The sequence below is a fragment of the Chionomys nivalis genome, chromosome 5 (assembly GCF_950005125.1).
Source record: "Chionomys nivalis chromosome 5, mChiNiv1.1, whole genome shotgun sequence".
NCBI lineage: Eukaryota > Metazoa > Chordata > Mammalia > Rodentia > Cricetidae > Chionomys > Chionomys nivalis.
Window position 1 is genome coordinate 58920359 of NC_080090.1, and position 24328 is coordinate 58944686.

The 24328-nt window shown below is 40.7% G+C and overlaps 1 protein-coding gene across 3 annotated transcripts in view; it reads left to right on the forward strand.

Annotated features, from left to right (window-relative positions):
• Window positions 1–22272, forward strand: part of Dnm3 (dynamin 3) — a 462700-nt gene extending 440428 nt beyond the window's left edge. For 2 of the 3 annotated variants that reach the window (XM_057769378.1, XM_057769379.1), the window contains one exon: window positions 13326–17976. In XM_057769378.1, coding sequence (XP_057625361.1) covers window positions 13326–13395 — 70 coding nt within the window. In that variant the 3' untranslated portion in view covers window positions 13396–17976. Of the gene's footprint in view, window positions 1–13325; window positions 17977–22133 lie in introns of those variants that run through there. The other variant, XM_057769381.1, reaches the window with a different exon arrangement.
• Window positions 22273–24328: the final 2056 nt, after the last annotated feature.

A 24328-nucleotide genomic window follows, 5' to 3' on the forward strand; every position in this document is an offset into this window, starting at 1 on the left:
TTTCATTGTGTCCCTCATCTATTTTACATATCCTAGGCCGCAGGAGAGTAAGAACAAAAATGGAAAATAAGACTTACCTAATGCAAAACACAAATAACATAAATGCAGACAGGAGACACCTCATCCTACCCTAAGCTGCTTGGCCCAGGAGTGGTGCCAGGCATTCAGTTAAGCAAACACAACTGCTTCCATGTCCCATGTCAATAACAAATAACTCTAGGTTGCTAAGCTCGGTCACTGTAATGCAAGCCCTTCTGCATTTTAGGGTGCCCAGTTGTGCCCTGGGCTTCACCCGATTGATAGAGGAAGACAGCCAAGACAGGAGTCTGGCCAAGGAGGCACTGGGCAGAGAGAGCGCACAGTTGGGATTATTTTTCCTGTGGCTAGTCAGCAGCTGGAATCTGCTTAATGTTCCTATATACAAGTTGATGTCAGCTCAGAGAAAAGGGGAAAAATACCCCACCCAGTGTAAGCAGACACGCCAGACTCATGGACACACTTAAGCCAGCTAGGACTCGAGTCTCGTCACCACGGTCTCTCATTCCCCTCTCTGGAAGAAAAGGATGATTTTCAAGAAACCTCCACACTCAGACACTCCTGCATAGATATTTTCAAAGGCTTCAGAGACTCATGATGTATGACTCCGTGGCTCTTTTATGTCTAACTTTCAGCCAGGCAGCAAATTATGAGAACAGGCTTTTTTTTTTTTCCATTCCTCCAACTCAGCAGCTACTATGAGAGATTAAAAGTGAGATTTAGACAAACCTTGCTATACAGCCAGGAAATTCAAAATAAAACCGTAAATGCAGCATCTTGCTCTACGGATGTGCTCGGGACACCTAACTCCAGCAGTAGAAGAAAGGAGGGGAGGACTTAGCTGCGGGTTGGATGGCTTTGTCTGCTTGTCATACTTCTACTGCTGCTTAAACATAGAATTTCCAAAGTGCCTGATATTGAAATTCCTTAGCTTACTCATGCCAACATATTGTAAGCATTGTCAGGGGGACCCTCTGAATCTAAACACATATTTACACCCTTTAGTTGCCAAATGGACTCCATCTGGCTCACTGATGTTGCTGCCAAAGGGGTATTATACTTTTGGTCAGGCTGGAGTTTTCAGTGCCAGAGCAAAGGTTTCTGAGAAGGCTCTGGGTCTGAGAGACAGTACATGTTTGTAGACGCCACATCACTTGAGTATTTGTATGTGTAGATCACATGGCAACTCTAACCCAAAATGGAATTCCAACATAGGATATTGTCACTTGCCACTAGGTTTTCAGGAACCCCCCTCCATGGCATGGTTCATTCTTCACATCTGGCTGCTCTTCAGGCATCAGAGCCACATGATAGGCAAAACCACAAATACCAAATGCTCCAATGTCTTATTTTTAACCGTTCCCATAAGCACGGAGAAATATCCACTCTTGTTTTTCAGTCAAAATAATCAGTTCACACGAATCATATGAACTCATTCCATCCACAGGCCTGGGGGAAGGGGCGTAATGGAAATGGCAATTAGCCAAATTCTCCATGTCTCCACATCATTGGGGCAGGGCAGAACCCCCTGATTTCAATTACTCAGAGAGAGGAAATTGTTCATAATGGAGATGATATAAACACCAGAAAGCGAGACAAAGTATAGTTACTCTCCTCCCTGCTCTTGTGGGAACCCCATGAATGTACAGGTAAAAAGAGATTAAGCACCAATAAGCACCCTCCTTTTCCTGTTTCCTTGATGGGAAAGCTGGTAGAAAAACAGAGAGAGAAGAAAATAAAGACTAGATCATCATAGAGACTCTACCACAAACATATCCAAGGCTTTAGTGGGAAATTTGAAAACTAAAAGAAGTTAAAACAAAGGTGGACATGACAGCATATACCTATAGCCCCATAACTTAGGAGGCTGAGGCAGAAGGATCATGAGTTTGAAACCAACCTGGGCTACATAGTGAGTTCAGGTCATCAAGAGCTATAGAGTAAGATCCTCTCTCATCTCCATCACACTCCTTCCAACAAAAGAGGTGGGCAGTATGAGGTAGTATAATCTGGGAAGTGATCTTATTCTACAACCAAGTATACCATTTGCTTCCACCACGTAAACACTCACATTTGGTTTTAGATATTCAGAAGCAACAGTTTGGATGTATCCTTCATCTGCATACTACATTCTAGCATTCATTTGCAAGTACTTATGAGTATTGTATATTACATCTAGCATGAGAACTCTTATGATAGAGAAGAGAAAGCCTTTTATTTGGCTATTTTGTTTTGTAATGTTTTCCATGCTTTCCTTGAAATTACTATGTAGCCAGCCCCCTCCAGCCTTGAATTCCTAATCTTGCCTCCATCTCCATCTCCAGGCATCAGAGCCACATGATTATAGCAGTATACCATACAGTTCCCAGTGACAAAGACATTTGGGGCATTTTGTAATCTTTTGGGTTGTTTGCTTGACAATGGATACTTATATAAGATGCATTCTTATATATTTATATTTTTTTAACTTCATAGTGTGATTATTCTCAGAGCTAATTTTAAGACTAAATGAAATTTTTCCTTCAAGTAAACCTTCCTTTAAGTACCATGCCCCAGGGCCTGCATAAGACATTCCCACTCTCTGCTACTCTGATTGCATTCACGAGGAAAATCTGCAGAAACTGAGCCAAATAGCCACTGTTTTTTTTTAAAAAAAAAAAAAAACACTCCTTATAGTGTCAAATTATTTTCATAACTAAAATAATAAACCTTCATGTGAGGCAAGTTTTACAGTATCTTAATTATTGGCTTCTGGGGTAAAGAATTAAGGAAACATTAGTGAATGTGTTAACTAGACAAAGCATGGGAAGAATTTCCCTTTACTTACCTAGGACTGAAAGCAAAATAAAATCCATATTCTGAATCCATATTCTGTATGTAAACCACTGGCATGAGAGCCAACTTCAAGTTTTAGAACTACCAATAAATAGCAGCACTCAGAAAAATCCCTGAAACTCATCAGGAGACTTCAGTCAACCTAGTGAGATGCTCTATGGTTCAGTTCAGGAATCCGTAATGAGTAGATGTTGATATAATTGTTTGTCTATAATGTACAATGGTTAGTGTTCTGCCCCACAATGTAATTGTTTACATTGCCTTAATACTTCCAATGACTCTGTCAACATCTTAATATTTAATACTTGAAAGAGAGTCATAATCTTTAGCTTTTAAAAACATGGTTTTTTGTGAACTCGCACATTGAGCTGATGCTGCTTTTTGACTTTTTTCCAATTATGGCCTCACAGCTTTTGCTCTGTTTTTACTCAAGGCCTTTTCTCCTTGAGTCTATTTGGTACATACTGATAATTCATAGTCTTCTGGATGAGGGGATATTACATAGGGACATTCATGTCAGTGCCACTTACCAGTCCTACTATATTGTTCCCCAGTGCCCTTCCCTGCAGAATGGGGATTTCAGTGAAAGTCTAGGGAGAGCCCAATGAACCTTTGCAATTTACAAGTGTTTCATGGTCTCCCTAGTGTTTGCAGTTCTCGTTTGAAATGCTATTTTTATCATAGGAATTTGCATATTTTACTTTTTCCCCTGCAGAATCTCTACCTTTGGTTAAAATGAAAGTACATCTTCCAGTGTAATCAATCCTGTGAGAGTAGGGAAGGTCATACTGTTGTCTCTCATCCAGAGGGCAAAGTCAGATTGGAAAACAAGGTTTAGGAACATCCCTTCTTATTGCAAATCCCTTACAGCCCCCCCTCCTTTATTTATCCCTGATCTGATTTCCTTTGTCACTCTGGCCCCACACAACATTATGTAGAGCAGTCTTCCGCTAGTTACTTATGGTGGACACCTGCCTTCTAGTTGGGCTTGGCAGGCCAGCAGGATGAGGTAATAATCAGAAGAGAATGTTCTGGTTCTTTAGCCGCATCCACGTACAGTTTTACTCAAAACAGCTCTCTGCGGGTGAGAACAGAGAGGCTTTGAGATCCTTCTGTCTAACATTCTGTGGGAGCCTGGAAGAAGAAAACTGTAAACGTTTTTGATCCTTCCAGAATAATGGAAATATAAATGATATCTACCTTGGCCCATCCTTCCAAACTGTTTACACACAGATGTGCACGGAAACAAGACCCTCGCATTTATAAACATTTTGGCTCTATTTTCGCTAAGTCCAGTCGTCATCTTAAGCTCTTCTCCATGTGGCTGTACAGCTCTGGTTTCCTAAGAGCATATTTTGTGAAGGATTTATCCAGGGCGATGGCCGTCTCTGTAAGACAGACGCCTGAAGGACATATGGTTTCCATAGATTTTCTGTCTAGACTGGCTTTATTTAGTGACTCTTGATCTGAATTGGTCTAGTTAAAGTTTCTGCAGGAGCTTGTATAAAAATTTTAGGTGTGGGCACACCATCAAGGCGTAAGACAAAAGCTTTGACTTTGTATTGGCAAGAAAGTAGAAGGGATGACTGAACGTTTTCCTTTAGGTTAAGTCATTCCGATCATGTTGAATGGCCGCTCACCCATTCCACCCCCAACCGCCATCCTGAATGGAGGCTAACTATTAGTCTCACTACGGCTAAGTCCATACACCCCTCAATGTTTTCCTGAGAAAATTCTTTGTGTTTCCAGTAGGTGTGTGTGTGTGTGTGTGTGTGTGTGTGTGTGTGTGTGTGTGTGTGTAAGCTCTAATTCTTTCTTTACATGGCCCAGGGGACCTATGATTTCTTGCCCTTTTAGCACCAATTTTTACAAACACTGCATTTTTCTGACTTGAAGGAAAAAAAAAAACTAACAAGCCACTGAGCAAGGGACTCGACCATTTAGTATTTCGGTAGCTCCTTCTAGCAACAATGAAAATTCTGTTTTCAAATGTGGTTTCTGAGCCAGTGTTCAAGGCTGCTCTAGAAACAATAAGATCCTTTCAGAAGGAAAGAATAACTTCTCGGCTTGCCCAGAAGTCAGCTTCGCTCCCTCTTTTGTAAGAACCCTAGCCCTGTTTAACTGCTTCACAGCAATAGGCTGTGGAAAGAGAAAAGACAGGGACCCTCTGTGCACACACACACACACACACACACACACACACACTCACACTCCAAGTGCTGTCACTTGGCCTCTCAGTGAGCATTTAATTTCTCTTCCTCACATACTTGTTAACTGACATGGCAGCTCACAAGGCACAATGCCTCTCTGTTTTTCTGTTTGCTTTAATTTTTTTCTTTTGTTTTTAAATTTTGAGTTCTAAGGCATATTAGAGCTCCCCCTGCTGGATTTTTTAAGAACACTATTGAGTAGGCCATGAGTGCATGGCAATTCTTTGTCTCCATTTTGCCAGTCAAAGGGCAAGAAAAGTATTGTGTGGTGCATTTAAAACTGACCTCTTGACTGACCAGGTGTCACCAGGCAGGAGTAAAATGTTGCTGCAGCCTGGTCTTTTCTAAATCTTCCGATTCAGATTGATTTTTTTGTTCCAGTAAAACAATTTTTCAAGAAGAAATTGGCCTGCTCACCTTTCCAGTTACAGTTACCTTCTCTGAACAATGGCCCCAAGCCCTACCCCTCTCCCTGAAACACATTCAAGGTCTCTCTCACCTTTCTAAAGCAGATGTGAGTTTTACTGTTTCAACCAGAGGAACAGATTTCTGTCTTTTCCCTCCCTGCTCCTGCTTTTCTCTTTTCCATGATTTCAAATGCCAAGGGACTGCATATCCCAAAAGTGGAAGCTTCTGATTCCCTTAGCCGCTTCCGGGTTACCTACTTCCGAGCCTCACTTCCTTCCTCCAGACTACAAAAGCAGATTCTCCCTCTCCTGGAGCCGGAGGTGAGAGGGAGGTGAAGACCAGGGAAGGTTAGGGCAGAGGAGGAAGAGAGACAGGAAAGAGTCTAGTACTCTACCATTGATGGAAATGGGTTCTATGGAACAGAGTCCCAGGAGACCTCTTTCCAGGAGAGAGAGGGAGCGAGAGAAGAAGAACTGTAAGGAAGAAGGAGACAGGAGAGGAAAGGAGGGAGAGATTCACTGGAAGGAATGTCATTTGACTTAACTCAATAGCAGTATGCCGTAAATCTCTGGAAAACCATGTCCTACCTCTGTTTTCTCAGTGTCTGTTCTTGTATTTACTTCTCTCCATCTTCTTTAGCCCCTTCCTCTCCTCAGCTTACCTGTTGGTAATGATACAGGACAGAGGCCAACATAGAAAAAAACAGTATCACAACTAGTCTTTTAAACATAGTTTCACACACTGAAACACCCTCTAAGCTCTCCAACTTGTTTCATCACTTTGTTGGGATGTGAGGTAAAAACAAGTCACGTGATGCTTGTGATAAAGGATGGGAGATACTTGCTCTTCTAAACAGTAGCACTCTTCCGGACTTCCTTTCCTTTACAGACGCCTATTCCCATTCCTGGAACACCAGACCCTCAACTTTTCCTGTGCTCTAGAAGTCTCTCTCTCTCTCTCTCTCGCTCGCTCGCTCGCTCTCTCTCTCTCTCAGCCAGAACTCCAAGTGCCCCTTCCCCTCTGCTAGCACTTACCTGCTGTTGTCGCCACTAACCTGTCTCAGTCCTAACAAAAGAGCCTTCCAAACAGTGATGATATTTCTTTGCATGTCTGTCAACAGAGCGCCTTGTGTATACACGGGGAAAGAAAGAGTGCAAAATGAGTTGACCTGCAATGCTTACTCAAAATTTACTTTGGAGGCTGGCCCCCATGCAGTGTACTTTTAAATATATATATGTGTGTGTGTGTGTGTGTGTGTGTGTGTGTGTGTGTGTGTGTGTGTGTGTGTTTATTTTACATCCCAACCAGTTTGCCCTCCACCCAGTCCACTCCTCCTCTGTTTCTGTTTAGGAAAGGGCAGGTCTTCCATGAGCAACAACAAAACATGGCATATTAAGTTGTGCTAAGACTAAGCACCCTCCCTATGTGTTAAGTTTCGGCAAGGCAACCCAGTGCAAGTAGGGCCACGCAGTGTATTTTATAAACCGATAAAAATACACTTTCTTTCAGTAAATCTCCTGAAATAATCTGAGTCAATGTTGTTGTAAAATCCTTTTCCTCATCTTCAACTGAGACAGACTTAATGGGAATGAGCCATCACTGAAAAGCTGGGTTGCTTTTGTTGCTGTAGGCATATTCCATCAGACCTGCCAGGGAAACATAAATCAGATCTATAGAGCAGTCTAAATAAACTAACAAAGCACATTTAATTTCTATTTGCCTCAGAGACTAACTTATTGTCACCAAATATTGTATCCAATTTTCTCCTTATGCTCTCATTTCAAGTACCATAAATTGATTCTTACTTTCATAGTGATAAATTTGTATATATATAAAATCAAGAGTTTATTCTGTCATTCTTTTTCTTTTCTTTTTTGGTTTTTGGGGTTGCTTTGTTTTGTTTTCCGAGGCAGGGTTTCCCTGTGTAACCGTCCTAGCTGTCCTGAAACTAGCTCTTTTAGAGCAGGCGGGCCTCGAACTCACAGTGATCTGCCTGCCTCTGCCTCCCGAGTGCTGGGATATTCTGTTATTCTGACGCTAGACTATATGTCATCTCTTAGATGTAGTGAATCATATTATCTTTAGACCCTTCAAATAGACCCCAGGCTTTCTATACTTTTCTCTACTTTCATGGTGACATTCCTTAAGCCACAAAAGGCAAAAAAAACCTGCTTTTGGGTACCCAGCACCCACACTTAAGGGGAAAAAAATTCAAAAATGGTATGTGTGTTGGAAATATGATTCCAGTGTTGGGAAAGGGGAGACAGGAGGATCCCTGGAGCTTACTGGCCAGCCCTTCTAGCTAAAGCCACGAACTCCTTGTCTAAAAATTTAAGGTAAAAAGTGATTGAGGAAGACTCCAACATCAACCTCTGGCCTGCCTAAACACACACACACACACACTTGCACACACGCACACACACCACCCCAAAGCTGGTGAACAATGTAGTCTATCCTGGTGGAGTCTCCCTGAACCCATTAAGACTGGCCTCACATCATGAACACTCAAGGCCAGATAACAAAAAGAAAGCCAGCTGGAATTAGACTTCTATTCTTAAAAGACAATAAAGTAAGAGAAGGAAACAAATGGTGGCTTCTCGACCTTATCAGTGAAGGCTTCTGCCCAAAATGCCACCCACCCTGCATGAGCACCGGACTTTCTTACAAAAACTGTCATTGTCCAAAATCCTGTAAACGGGCCATCCCTGCAGCCACAGCTTCAAGCCTTACATCTTTCCCTTTGATTTGAAAGCAGAAACATGGCTCTTCTATCATAACCATAAACCGCCCACACACAACACAGTGTTTCAATAAATGTTAAATGATACAAGATGCTCCATTTCAATGTAATGGATTACTTAATGGAGCCCATCGCTTAACAAAGCAACTGAGGAATATTTGGTACAAAACAAATAAGTTTGCCCCAAACAAACTGTCTTGTGAGGTAAATGTCTTTGGAAATGGAAATGGTTGGGATTCAGACCAGTGAAATAGATTTAAACAGTAAACCTTACATACCTTCTTGGTGCTGAAGTTGGCACACATCTTAGAATTTGTCTGAAGTTTCTTCCTAGCAGTGTTTTACAATACAGTCTGCTTTTCTTATTGTTTTAGAAATAGAATAATATTCATTTCTTTCAAAAGAGTAAGTGGGTCAAGACTCTTCAGGATTTTTAATTGCACATATTACACATATATGGATTCCTTTCATATGAAACTGGGTATATTCCAAAGATGTCCAAATCATTTGGAAGGCCCATAGTGGTATCTTATCCTTCCATTTTTTTCTTCTGTCATTAATTCACCACACTACTACACCTTTTTTTTTTTCAGTTAATGGCCCCAGGGACATCCTTAATGAGCTCACAAGTAAGCAGGTTTTCCTAATTTATTCATTTGGGGGAAAAAAAGCAAACTTACTATGAACCAAACCAAAGATCATGCTAATTTCTGGAGTATGGTAGGCAGAATGAATAACAGACCTGACAGCTAGGAAAAGTTGTATCTTCCTAGTCTTCTCTCTGCCCACCACTGTTCGCCGCTACCCCCACCCCAAGTCCGGTCCAAGGCTGACGAGATTAATGAGAATCTTCTCTGCCATCAAAATCCTCAGTTTTTTTTCTATTCTCCGTTCCCATCATCAAACTCTTCCCTCTGACACGCATAATTCGAGTCCCCTTTGGTTGTCATGGGTCTACACTCCCTTACCACCGGCAAACTCTGTGTGTAGTCTTCCAAATCACCGTTGCCCTTGCTGTAACCATATTGTCACAGTTGCAAGCCTATCAGAGTGTACACTCGGGTGCCGAGCTACAGAATCCCAACTCGCTGTTCCATATTTAAAATGCAGTGCTACCGTGAAGACCTCATGCACGTTTGTCTCAGTTCACTTGCCCTGCCCCTCAAGAGTAGATTCCAAGCTTCTGAATGGCACAGTCAGCTCCACATAGTAACTGATGAATGATGCACAAATGTATGAATACACTTTGTTGTATTCTCTGACTGAGTTACAAATGAAAAAAAAAAAAAACACAAAGCCTACAGACAGGCCATAAGAAATAAAACCCACATAATTGAGCAATTATAGCTGTACTTGATGTATTTTTTAACTTCTGCTCTAGTGATGTGGGAGTGATTTCTTTCTAATCTGTTGCTTTCATTGGTTAATTAATAAACTACCTTGGCCCATTTGATAGGCCAACCCTTAGGTAGTCGGAGTAGTCAGAACAGAATGCTGGGAGAAAGAAGCCGAGTCAGTCAGTCGCCATGGTTCTCTCACTCCAGACAGACACAGGTTAAGATCTTTCCTGGTAAGCCAGCTCATGGTGCTACACAGATTATTAGAAATGGGTTAATCAAAGATGTGAGAGCTAGCCAGTAAGAGACTAGAGCTAATGGGCCAAACAGTGTTTAAAAGAATACAGTTTCCATGTAATTATTTTGGGTAAAGCTAGCTGGGCCGCTCCTTACTACACTCTAGGATTTTTTTCTATGGAACATATTGTCTCAAATATAAGCCTCTAACACCAAAGTGTTATACACATGGCCTCATGGGACCTGCTCACCTTGACCTAGCTTGGACTCCAACCTCAATGGCTATCTTGTTTAGGCACTTTTCAGTTACACACTCATCTGTCTATAGTTCAGCAAGTATGGTATTCATTGCTCCTGAATCTCAATGTACTAAATGCTTAATATACACAGTAAAACAGCATGTGCATTCTCTATTCTCCAGGAACTTTAAATGTATTGAGAGTTCAGGCAGTAAAGTGCTGGCAAGTGACATATAAGACAAGAACAAAAGGATCAGGAAATCTCAGTTGCATTCCTTTCTCTCTGGGTTACAAGCCTTTGTCTAACCTCTCATGTTTGCATATAACAATCCAATCTGCTCTTCTGTATCCTGAGTCTCACTGAATTCATAGCCTGACATCCCCTAAATCAGCGTATTATTACACCCCAGCAGAGTCTTCATCCTTCAAGTCTCAATTCTGGCTATCAATTCCTATATTTTATAACTGTTTAGTTACTAAAAATACATCTCCATAGGTTGTTTGTCAAACTCCTTAGAGATAAGATGATATTGTTTTAGGGTTTTGTTTGTTTGTTTATTTGTTTTCTGTTTATACTTTTTGTTTGTTTTGTTTTTCAAGACAGGGTTTCTCTGTGTAGCTTTGGAATCTGTCCTGAAATTTGGTCTGTAGACCAGGCTTGTCTTGAACTCATAGAGATCCACCTGCCTCTGCCTCCCAAGTGCTGGGATTAAAGCCATGCACTACCACCGCCTGATCAATGCTATTGTTTAGTGCTATTCCAAACACTAAAGTACTGAATAATAAAATAATTCATAGGAATAATCTCCAATTTTCAATCCTACACACACACAACATGGGAGGGGGAGATAGCACAGTGGTTGATAACACATACCGCTATTCCACAGGACCCAAGTTTTATTCCTAATGTAACTCACAACTGATGAAACTTCAGCTCTGAGAATTCAACACCTTCTTCTGGCCTCTGCAGGTACCTACATTCATAAGTGTACACACACACACACACACACACACACACACACAAACAATTTAAAACCATACAATCTAAATTAAAAAATTGGAAAACATGTAGGCTACTGTAACTATTAATAAACACTGTTTCTATGTGATGAGACCAAGGGATGATATAACATCAGGTGTTATTGACTTCCAGGGTTATTTTTCTATTTATCCAGCTCCCAATACTCACTAAGTGGATGGTAAGCTGTGGACCAGGCACTTCGGGAATACTGAGATGAGTAACCAGTAAAGATGGAAATGTGACCCTAGTCAGAATCTAGTGTGATGACTGACCACACTGTCACTGGAGCAAGTGGAAGGGGAATGTAGGTCAGAGAGGGCCTCCTTCCCTGAGAAGAGTCTAGAAAGTTGAACAGTCAGTGTGAACAATAATACATATAACACCCCAGTAAACGCTGCATGACACCCGTAGGACCTCTGACCTCCCCATCAAAAGAGAAACTGGTACAGGTTCAAGACTTGGAATGTAAGCTCAAAGAATACGGATGATGGCCATCTCAAACATGGGAGAATAATGCTAACAAAAGGGAAATTGTTTTTGCATAGTCGTATGAAGAAACTTGCTTTTTTCCAGTGGAGAATTGCCAAACAGTTCAGGTGGTCATAGAAGCCTTTCTGCAAAAGGGCTTGTTCACTGCACAGCTAGCATCCATTATGCTTGCTCCTCTGCCAATAGGTATCCTTTTAAAATCTAGTCACTGCTGAAGAGTAAAACTAGCACAGGACATTAACGTAGAATGTACTGGTGTTTCCTGGCCAATTTTTAGGTATAGGAGGAAAAGGGGACTGTCCATGACTTCATGCTAAGTGGTCAATAGTCTCACTATTAAATCAACAATATCCCTTCTGTTCTGCTTTCTTCTGGGCTTTGACTTTTATCTTATAGCTTGTGTGTGTGTGTGTGTGTGTGTGTGTGTGTGTGTGTGTGTGTGTGTGTGTGTTATTTAACTGAGAAATGACAGTTGTCAAGATCAGGACCTTCACAAATGTCAGGACCAGCTCTAACCACCAGGAAACAGGGTGTGGTTTTGAGGCACCCCATCATTTTCTTCAACTTTTCCAACTGTGGTGTTTCACCCCAGAAAACGGGTATCCAATCGATCAACTGAGTGCTTTCAGTTCAGAAACATGACTAAAATTCTAAAAATAGTCTTTTGAAAAAAAAATCTCAGCTGGGAAGATTAGTCAAAAAAAAAAAAAATTCCACTTAGGTCATGTGTTGAATTAGAGAAATATAAAACACTATTCCAAAGTATATAGTATATAGCACTATATAAGTATATAGTACATACAGAGTAAGCTCATTAGCACAGTTGCAACATACATGTGTTCAAAGAATAAATAATATGACTTCATAATGTTGAATTTCTCAAGTACAATAACATTTAATCACGTGGATGGTTTTCAGAAACGCCATGGCCAACCAGATAGTAGCTAATACCACTACAAATCCTGATGAGCCCTGGAAGACTCCAAATAGAGCTGTCACTCATGCAGCTTACGTGGGTGCTCACACCTAGCCTGTTCATAACCCCTGCAGAAAAGAAAAAAAAGCCTTGATTTCTGATTTTCTATGGTCTGCAATTAGATGCAAAATAGAGCAAAATTAGGGGAAGCCACTGCTAAGAGCAGTGAGAAGTGGTAACTAACATCCTGACAGAGACGAAGATTCAAAACCATTGTTGACACTTGATATGCCTCATTAGTTCCTGGAGGGGGCACACCTCAGCACAGACCTTCTGGAACAGTGGTTCTTAGCCTTCAAAACCGGAACCCTTTGATATAGTTCCTCATGTTGTAGTGACCCCTCGCCAAACATAAAATTATTTTTGGTGTGACTTCACAACTGTAATTTTGCTACTGTTATAAACCGTGATGTAAATATTTTTGGAGATAGAGATTTGCCAAAGGGGCTGTGACCCACAGTTTGAGAATCACTGCTCTGTAACTATTTTTCTCAACTGTCTGAGATCTGTGCAGTATGTTCCCCAGTGGCTTACAAATTATTCCATATTTGTATTAGTATCGGAAGAAATCTCTTTGGTTTTAATAAATATTTGCATAATGAAAAATAAACAATCTCCATTGAAAGTTAGGATAGCTGGAGGACTCAAAGGTGACAATCTTAGGTCTCTGCAGATGGGGACTACTCCTCTTGACCTGAATTGCATGCGCATGCACACAATGGCTCTTTGTCAGTGTCCTGAAAGAACAGTTCTGCTATTATACCTGTTTCTTTACCTGTCTCTTTCTCTTTTTCTAGCCGGAGGCCACCCCCATCGCCAACTCGCCCCACTATAATCCGTCCGCTAGAATCCTCACTGTTAGACTAAATGGAGTGTCTGGCATGGCAATTAATCACTAACGATTTCTGCAAAAGCAACATATTCTGTAAGCTTTGCGGTCAACCATGAGTACGTGCATGTGTGGACATCCATAGGCAAGTAGCCAGTTTTACTAATGTATCCATCACCCATCTTCATTGCTCATGGTATGCCAGACCTTTGGGGTTTGACATGAAGAACTGCTAACCTGTAGAAAGACTTAACATGTTAACTGTTAACCTTAACTGACCAAGGTAGTTTTGTATAGCAGCCCTATACTTTGGTACCATTTATCTACTCAACATATGTCTGAAAAGTTTTCTCAGATGTCTACAGAGCAGTTATAACAATTCTTAACAGACATAAGAATAAGCTTCGAGCCGCACAAGTTTCTCTGTTTAGTATGGCAGAGACTCTGTTGTCTGATATTAATGTCACTACCTACTCCACAATCACCTATTTAGAATTCTTCTCCTTATTTCATAAGACTGCTAGGAAACGAGGTTTTAAAATTAGGGCTACAGAAGGTGGAAGCTTTTCAGGAGCATGAGGCAGTAAGTAGAGGGAACGCCTGCAGGGTTTGCTCTAGGGAGCGGCTCCCAGAACCAGTAGAGTGTGCTTCATGCTAGAAGCTCAAGCAACAGTGAAGCAATGCCTGGGGCCTGGGTTTTTTGGTAAGAACCAAAAATAAGTCAATAGATATGGCTACTTTCAGAGTTCAAGGAAGAAACAAAAATATCACCTTTCTAAAAGTGTCTGGGGAAACATAATTTATTATCTTATGTATTTAATTAATAGACTCTAATGAAGGAAGGCTGACATTAAAAATATTTAATTTTACAGTTGATTTTTTGACATGGGTAACTAACTCCATTTAGTTTTTATGATTATTGTTTTGACTGGAGCAAAGTTAAATGTAAGTTAATACATGATTCCTATGGTTTACATATAGATGAGTATGCAAGGGTCCCTTTAAAATAACTTTAATGTCTCTACCCATTCCAGCCTCTCTTAACTCCTGCAGCGTAATGACACAGTTGCATTGAAAGTGTCATCCCTGGTATGGAAATTCAGGGATACCATGGTTTAAGAGCACAGCTCACATGTTTACAGATGCCCTGCTCCAACTTGCTCCCCAAAATGCCTTTGCAATATTGATCTGCAGAACAAATTTTGAATGGGCAGGATTTCTAAAACTTACAAGAGCAGTCTAGCCCAGAGGCTAGTAGTTTAGCCTTGAGGCTAAGTTTTGAACTACTACATATGGCCAGATGATTCACATGTAGGAAACAGCTAGAAGCCAACTGGGATGCTGTCAGCTAACTGCTCCCAGATAGCCGAATGAGCATTCACTGAATTGTGCGTCCCATGACATTATTCCGCAGTCACAGAAGTAAATCAGGTTTTACTAACTGTGGTGTCTCCCTTTGAAAGCAGCAAACATGATTTGTATGTGAACTTCATTTTAATTTCCTGTGCAGTTTCTAGCCAAAGCAGGTAGCCCTAAAGTATGACATAAAAACTTTTAACCATTATTTTAAAAAGAAAATAATTCCAAGTTAAATGGCACTGCATTGAACTTATTCTAATGGGCTATATTCCACTTATATTTGGCATACAAAAGGGACATAATATCATCACTCTTCACTTCTCTCATTTTTCCCACTGGAAAAAAAAATCTCCGTGAATGGAACTCATATACAAGATGCATATTGTCTTTGAAAAAGGTGACCCAGCTAAATGGAAAAACATTAAGCAAACCTTCATAATCAAACAAAACTCCCTCCTCTTGGGTTTTGCTCTGCTTCTTCCTTTGAGTTCTCTAAAATAAGCAACTAACAAATCACATGCTTCAGGGTTTGGCTGTGTACTTACTGTGGTTTTGCATCTTGCTGTCTTTCAAAATTTTCCTTCTGTCAGAGGAAAGTCTTGCAGAAAACCACTGGTGTGGTCTCAGATCAGCACAAACCGATGTCAAGGCAAACTGGGGATTTGTCTCTCCAAGTTTCTTCCCGCTGATCTCAGACGGTCATAAACAATGGCATTTGTCAACTTTGGCTTTTGCTTCTTGATCCACAGATGCCCTGTCCCAAATGTCTCCATTTGTCTGGACAGTTTTGGTCTCTTTGCCACTGTGTTATATCTGGTGGCACCCAGCACTCCCCAGCCCACCCCACCCCCAGAATTTCAGCAATGCATTCCAGAATATTTTCTGTTTGGAGGGTTTTCATCCTGCTAAGAGGAGACAGCAGCGTCAGTGGAGCCTGACATTCTAGTGTGTGCAGAGTTTGCGGAGTGGCGTGCGCATCAGGCCTTAAGATGGGAATGTAAGACTGAAGGGCCTTCCAGTTCCCATCCCATTTCTCATCTCCTGACTGATGCTTCTGATATCAGCACAATAGATGTTGCTCTATCTTGTCTAGCATCATCATCGTAATAAGCCCAGTGTTTTTAGGATTTGAAAAAAATTAACTGTACTCGTTTGATAAGTAAACGCAGTTTTACTGTCACATGCTAAATTCTGCATGCATGTTGGCTAACTGGAGTAGCCATTTACTCAGTTGTTGATGAACTATGAAATAGTATTGATTTAGAACAGATACATTCTCAAAAATCATCTAACAAAACCTTCTTAACTATTGCTTTTAGATGTGTTTATAGCATATAGAAGAGCAGTAGGGTCTATTCATTGGCAATTCTGCTGTTCATGCAGATACATACTCATTCTATCCAAAAGCATAATAAACAATTCTTGTGGTATAAGCACTCTGAACTTAGAATTAAGTAGCTACATAGATTAATCTGTGATTTCTAGACTGTAGTCATAACTCTAAAATACAAAATGGGACCTGATACCAGTATATGATGAGTGTCGATGTTTTCTCTGTACTCATTTTCTCTGCATGTCTCCAGCAATACACTACATACATAGTAAACATGTATCTGTGTCCTTTTTGAGTAAGTAGGTTCAAAAGCACTTGCAGAAGTGCCATTAAGCATGAATGTGATAACATGTGCATTATATATATGTATATGTATGAGCATAAATATCAGTGTAAATCTGTGCTCAGTATGTAAGAATATGAATATATTTTTTAACTGTGCTAATGTATGATCTACGTTGGTAAGATCTGCCATAACTTGTGATTACAGTAGTTCATTTCTCATAACATACATGAGATATACAAGATTTTATAACTCATACTGTCTATATCCTGAGGGGCACAAAGCTTATGATGACCATGATAAGGTAGAGTAATATCTATAGTCATTAGTATTGAAACCCACAGCACTGCTGCCTAAAGGAATTACCCTTTAGCAATACTCTGCTAAAAAGGATAAGGTTTGGAAGCTTTTCTCTAAACTCTGATATTTGAGGATTGTTGAGCTGACTCTTAAGAAGCTAAGTTGATCTGTGTGCTCGTTTGTTCTCTGCAGTAAAAGTTAAAAGAATATAGAGAGTCAGCTGCATAATGAAAAAAATGTATCTTTCCAAGCAAAACTGTCACACATGCAGGGAACAGGTTGTTTAATTCCTTGGAGGCATGCTAGCTACTCTTTCAGGTGAACCTTTTGCATTTGGAAAACTGTAGAATAACTTTAAATCAATGGGGATCCCTGTATGATGGAGAATAAAGCTTAAACAGATCTCCAAACTATCTTAGTTCAGTGAGAGATGATTGTGTATAAGACTCAAGTCATGAGTTTTATGTCATTTCGTCTAGGACTACTAGCTGTGAACTCAGAGTTCCTGTGAATGAAGCCAGTTTTAGAGAAACAATGGATAATTCATCAGATCATTTAGGCTTTCCTAAAGAACTCAATTTGTCTTTCAAAAAATAGGCTGTCTGTCTAGCAGATACGTTTAAATTTGTGGTGCTCTGTATGTGAAACTTTAACGATGTTTTTGAAGTATATATAGTATATGCATTGTTAGTTGTGTATATATAAATACATGTAAAAATATTTGTGTGTGTGAGAGCAAGAGACGGGAACCTCAGAGAATCTCCTGTTTAAGGTCTGTTCGTGCTGGTGTACTGGAGTGACTTCGCATTCCTCTGGTCAAGGGCTTCACATGTGACTCCGCTCAAGGCATGACTTTTCTTATTGCCTTTACCTTTAAATTCCCCAAACTTTACTTATAATATTTTCAAATTATACAAAAATTACCCCACTGTCTTATACTGACTGCTGCCAATCTGTGGAAATCATTTCTCAGAAACCCTAACACTCTGACCTTGGGTGTTTGAGCCCATATACACTGCTTTTGTTTCATAGACTTGTGTGTATTCCTCTTCTCTCCCTGTTCTGAGTCAAATTTCTTTTTTGCTTTTTTAGGAATCATGAGTATGTATTAGTCAAATATTGTCTTCTCTGTCTATTCTTTAATTAACATGAGCCAAAATACTTTTCACTGTTTCTCTCTCTCTCTTTTGGCACTTTTGGAATTTCTTAATGTTGGATTAATATGGATTCTGTGAATGGGATTTTTGAAGCAAATTCCTAAAGCCTGTATCATCCTTGAAGGTCATGTACCTATTGTGAAAATGTGAAACTGTATTTCGAACCTGAAATAAATTATTACCTTTGAAGGAATCCCCAATTCCTCATTCTTGTATACATTTGAGCCTGTGCATTTCAGAAACACCTGCAAGTAAATTCCTATTGCCCCTTTGCTCAGATTCGTCCAGCTTTACTAAAGTGGAGAGTGATAGGGTTTTGCATTCTTGTCCTTAAGAGAAGGAGATTTCTAGAGCAGATCAGGTAAATCAAAGGAAGGGAGCGGGCGGGGGGTGGGGGGAGAGACTTCCTACTGATTTGAAATAATAGGTCGTAGGATTCTAGCCTCAGACAGCAGCCCAGTATAACCTTTGCCAAGAAGTCATGTGACAGTTTGCAGCTGGAAAAGAAGTCTTTGTGGGAAAAACCAGGAAGTAGGAGCAAGGATAGCCTACTTATGTGTTAGGTCAACAGAAGACAAACACTGAGAACCTGGCTAGTGTGTGTTACCTGCTCACGGGGCACAAAAGAGGAAGTGAACCTGCAATGTGTCCAGTAAGAAGAAAAGATAAGTGCTCAGTAGGTACAGACAATCCTTTTCCTAGTTGTGTTTCCAGATAATAAACACTCTTGGTTACTAGTTCTGATGGTAGCTTCCTAACCATGCATGGTTCTAGGCTGTGCCACCAAAGTGAAGACAATAAAGGGGTTAAGAAAGAGAAATATTGGTTTAATTTGCCAGGCACGAGCAGGATTATATAATCATAGGAAAGAGAGCTGGACAGATTGCTCTTCTCAGCTGCAGTATCCTTCTCCATCCATTTCCCACAAATGGAGAAGCCATGCCTTCAATGGACGGGGCCTACTGGGGGAGATCGTGGGCAGGAACCAGGCTAGTCACTTGTGTTTGGTTTTAAGCACACTATTCTAACGTATGCTAATAATATTCAGAATAATTTCTAAAAACCCAAAGGACAGTATTGTCACTCTTTGGCACCTTTCCATTTGTTTTTTTCAAAGCAATTCTGTCATCATTGTAAATCTCTGCTTGATTTGTTTCAAGATTCCCATCTTTCTGCCGCAACCTTTCAATTGCACTTTGAGAAACGCATCTAGTATCTGGTCTCATGAGACTCAACCTGACTCCACCCACATTCTTCTCCCAACTCTTGAGACTGTCACACAATGGGTGGTCTATTGGTGCTGGAGTGACATAGTAATTAGTATATATGCAAGAGATATTGACTAAAATTACTGACTTAATTCAAAGCCTTCCAAAGTGCCTCTCCTGAGCTTGTAATAAAGCTCGTACACAGACACTAAGAGTGATTTTGTGGGTATACTTTGGGAGATGGCAGCTACAATGTAGATGGCTTTTACTGAAAGAAAATAAATAAGATTACACTGTGACTCTTGGAGTGATCGTGTCTACAAGCTTCTCCAACTTCCTTGATCAGAAAAGCTTCATTCATGCACCGTCCCACAGAACTAGTGTTCTAAGTCACCTGCTTCAGGAAACAGCACTTTGGGGACACTAGGCACAAGGCAAAGCCATTGGACGTGATGATTACTTTACAGTTACTGACACCAACAAAAAGTTGTGTGATGAGTTCAAGTGTCAGAGATCCCGAAAGACCAGGTGCATGGAAACAGAAGAGGTGCACACGGGCACCGATTCTTACCAAACCTTGGGTGGAAACTCGTCATTTCTTACCTTACTTTCTCTCCTCCCCTTTCCAGGGGAAAAAAAAAACTGTGTTGGCTAATTTCATTATACTTATGAGGTTATGGTGAACGAAGAAGCCAGGTCTGTTTAAAGTTAAACTTCCCCAGAGAAGATGTGAGGACACCCCATTCCTGTTGCCTTTCTTTCCTCACTTCCCCATGTTTCCGGCTCACCCATCTTTGCTGGGATGCTAAGCTACCTAAAAGATTGGCAAAGCAAGCAAGCAGAGTTTGTTTGGTGAGATTCCACAGACAAGAGAGAGCATAGAAAGAAAACCGTCCAAGAGTTCATCCCAGGGCGAGGGCACCACCAGCCTAAATTGTAGCAATGGGGCAGAGCTGGGAGGGTGTCATCCATTCTTACCAGTAATTTTTAATGACGTTTTCATCTCTTTTTTCTTTGTGTTTGGGAAAACGTATCTGTGAAGTTATTTTTCTGAACATTTAAGAAAATATAACCTGCACGTATAATCTCGACTACATTATATGGGTCTGTGAATATATTTATTGAGCTCTGAAATTTGTTAATTCAGTACTCCAGGACTTTTGTAGTCTTTCCATGTAAACCATACATGTTCAGCACTTACCTTCAAACAATAAATATAGAATTCTGAAAAGGGAATAAAAACAAAAACAAACAAACAAAAAAACCCTGTCATGATCCATGGTGGAACTAACAGATCCAGTGACGCTGTTATTATCAATGGTGCTTTCCTGACAGCAACAGGAACGTTCAATACAGGGTAAGTGAAGTTGAAAAGAAAGGAGCTGCTGAGGGAATGTCACCATGATGTCTAAAGCAAATTTTCCTGCTGCCAGTGAAGTCTGTTTTAGGGCATAATATGTCTGATCCTGTTTCTGGGTTGGAACACCAAACTAGCTCCCATGGGAAGGTGTTCTTGGCATCTGCTCACAGAATGTCTCTTCAGCACTGTGGACTTGCTGTTAGGTTTAATGGCTCACCTCCCCACCATGCTGAGGTAATTAGAGTGTTCTACAGCCCCTTCAGAACTCAAAAATAGTTCGTTTGCTGGGCAGGTGATAAATCTCATTCAGCCTGACAGAAACGCAATTACACTTTCTTCATGAAAACACCAGGGATACCATTACCGAGATCTCTCAAAGCCCAAGGCTTGCAGGCCCCCCACAGTTGGAAGGTCAGGAACTAAAAACAAGTTTTTCATCATTTAAATAGATGGGAGGCCTCCTTAGCGTAGCCAGATTGAATTGGACTGGAGAAAAATTGATTCAGGACTTTGGGAAAGGTAACCGCTCCTCAAGAAAAAGTGCCCTCAGTTTGGTTCCATTAACATCTCACAGAAGATTTCAAAAAAAAAGCAAAAGGAAGCATTTGGGGTTTTGCTTTTTATAGACCCAACTATTGTCTTAACAAGAAGGAAGTATGTTGCTCGATATCTGGCCAGGTAGTTCAAGGTGAAGTTGCACAGAGGGATGGGTTTGAGATGATCTCTCAGGGCCACGAGAGTCAGTTCACGGTGACTCAGTTAGAAAGAGGGAAATGAAGTGCAAACTTCTGCTGGAACCCACTGGGCGGTCCTTCTTTGTCCTGTCCTTTGTCTGCTACAAAGCTGTCCCTTACAACATAGAGGTTTCTGTATCCCCTGGAGGTGGAAATCATCTCAAATTCCAGCAGCTTATGCCAGGCAGCAGCACAACTCTGGACCCCAACTCCCCAACTCATGAGAAATGAAGCAGGCTAGGAATCTGGAGAAGTATCCAGAAAACCAGAGTCTGTATACCCTGGACTTGCTTCCCAATAGATCAGGATTTTCACTATTCCTTGCTCTAAGACAGAGGGAATTCGTACAAATCCTGGGGCCACCAAGAACCAGCCCGGGCCACTATGTTTCCTAGACTGGCCCTCGGCTGCCGTACCGCACAACCTCAGATTCTCAGTTACAAATTCCTAACTGTAAATTAGCTCCCCAGCTGTGCTGGGATGATGTTGCTCATTTGATCTTGAGACCTATAAATTTCCTCACTTTGAAAACTAATTCACTAGTCAGGTGCCAGCTGAAGGCCTGAGGGAGTGAACTGATTTCAGTCAACAGAACCCTATAGCAATTCCTGTCCACCATTTACATCTTCAGAAATAACTTGGGAGAGTCATAAAATTAGGGTTAGAAATCAAGTATGCAATCTAAAAGATATATTTAATACTGATCCTAATTCACCTAAGTTTGATTACAAGGATTTATAATGCCACGGTCTAACAGGGTAACATTTTTGAACAGGCACAAATGCCTTAGCATGCTGCTAGTGCCTTGGGAGAGTCCGGAATGCTGCTAGCTCTGCCATGCGGTGTGCTCTTATTTCTCCTGCATGACTGCCTGGTCTCTTGCTTTATTTGGGTTTTTGCTTGTTTATTTATTCTTTAGTTTGAATTAGACTTTTGTGGAATATTTTTGCATGCCATTATTTGGATTTATTTCATAATTTAAACATTGTCTTCTCCCTCTACATGTTTTTCTTTTTTTATTATTTTGTTTTGTTTTTACTAGGCGACCCCCTCCTGCAGTTCCAGGCCGACCTTCCTAAGCCCATCCCCCCACCCTATCATCCTTTTGTTTCCAACAATGTGTCTACCCATGGTGTTTAAGGTCTTTTGTTTGCACTATGTCATATGTACATAAAACTTTTATTTTTGATCTGTGTCTTTAATTAAAAAATAAAGTTTATTCTATATTAAAAAATTACATGTGTTCATTTCTTTTCCTGTAGAAAAATAACCCAAATTAAAATAATTCATATAAGTTAATGCCAAGTAAGGTGAAAATGCATTTATCTCATTTATCTATATTTTTTTTAAGAAGAGGAAATAGATTTTTTGGCAGACTTGGGGCAGGTGGGATGGGAAAAGGAGGGATCAGGTGGGGTGGAAGGGATGCCAGGAAAGAGTACTGGGAGAAATGACTGGAACTGGGGGGCATCTGAGTGGCGATACAGAGACCCAGTGCAGTGGAAACTCCCTGGAATCTACAGGAGTGGACCTAATGAAGCCTCCTAGCAATGGGGGATTCAGAGCCCAAAGTGGCCATCTTCTCTACCCAGGCAAGGTTCCTAGCAGTGGAACGAGGACATCATCAGCCCAGCCACAAAGCCTTTACACTGCAATCTTATAAGATGTGCTAGAACAATGGTGGCACAGAACTTGCAAGAGTGTCCAATCCATGACTGGTACAACTTGTGGCCCAAGCCACAAGAGGGAGCCCACATCTGACACTGCCTGGATGGCCAGGAGCTAGAGCCAGGTCAGCCCAGAGACCCAGGATAGAACCAAACATGACAAAATGTCAGTGAATGATTCCTAACGAGAGTCTGTTATACTCATAGATCGGTGCCTAACCCAACAGTCATTTGTTTAACTCTGTGAAGCTGTGTTACTGCCTAACACACCTGAATGGACTAATAAAGAACTGAATGGCCAATAGCAAGGCAGAGAGGGATAGGCGGGGCTATGAAGCAGAGAAAATAAATAGAAGAAGAAAAAGAGAAGAGAGGGGAGTGATACAAGGAGATAAGGATGCTGGGGACCAGTAACCCAGCCACACAGCCAGATGCAGAATAAAAAGGAAAGAAAAGATATACAAAAATAGAGAAAGGTAGAAAGCCCAGAGGCAAAAGGTAGATGAGATAATTTCAGTTAAGAAAATATGGCTAGAAATAAGCCAAGCTAAGGCCAGGCATTCATAAGTAAGAATAATTCTCTGTGTATTTATTTGAAAGCCAGGTGGCAGGGCCCAAAAAGTCAAAGACCAAAGAGTAAAAACAACCAACTACAATTACAGAGGAAACTGCACAGCTGAAACAATAAGCTCACAAAATGTATTTGACAAATTTGGGGGTAAAAAGAAAAATTATATCACTTAAAATTCATGTGCAATAAAGCATGGAAATGTTGCCACCTCAGCAACTTTCTTTAGGATGTCAGCAAAATGCCAAAGAAACAGGGTTAATAGAAGTTTGAGGGATGAGGAAGCTTGTTAACGCATCAGTACTTAAATAATGCCAATACTGAAATTTTAGGCTTTGAATTTTGTTTTACTATCCCCCAAATTTATACAAATAGAATGCTTACTTTGGGGGTTATGTAATACATTATGCCAACTGTTTGGCAGCTTTGCACCAAAAGATTTTTAATTTAATTTGTGACTTTCTGTTTTGAAGATGCACGGGGGCTGAATTTGAACTGAAAAGCAGCTAGCACTTCTCGGATGAGAGCTCTTATGAAAACGCATTTCACTGTTTAAATAGAATACTGCTCCCCTCTCTGGGACTCTGTGTTCCACCTACTTCACTAGAATCCCACTTACATTTGACCTGGAGGAGTCTGGGCAAAGGAAGGCAAGAGGAAGATCTGGGCAGGACCTCCTTATTCTAAAAGAAGACCCCTCATTAAAACCATTTCCTTTCCATCATGGAAACCATTTAAATCATTTTTTTAAATATTAAATTCTCCATTCAAAAATACAAGCCAGCTTCTCGATTTCAAGTTGCATATCCTATGTCACCTCCCTTTTTACTATATCCAAGGTTCGGTGATGAATATGGTTACAGGCAACAAAGTTCAAAGACTCTAAAGCAAGTCATTCCACTGGTTCTCCTGTGCCCCGGGGCAACTGAGCTGGTGCGACATGATGCACACCATACAGCCTTTTCCTTACCTCAGTCCTCATGTAATAGTGTTTTTATGTTT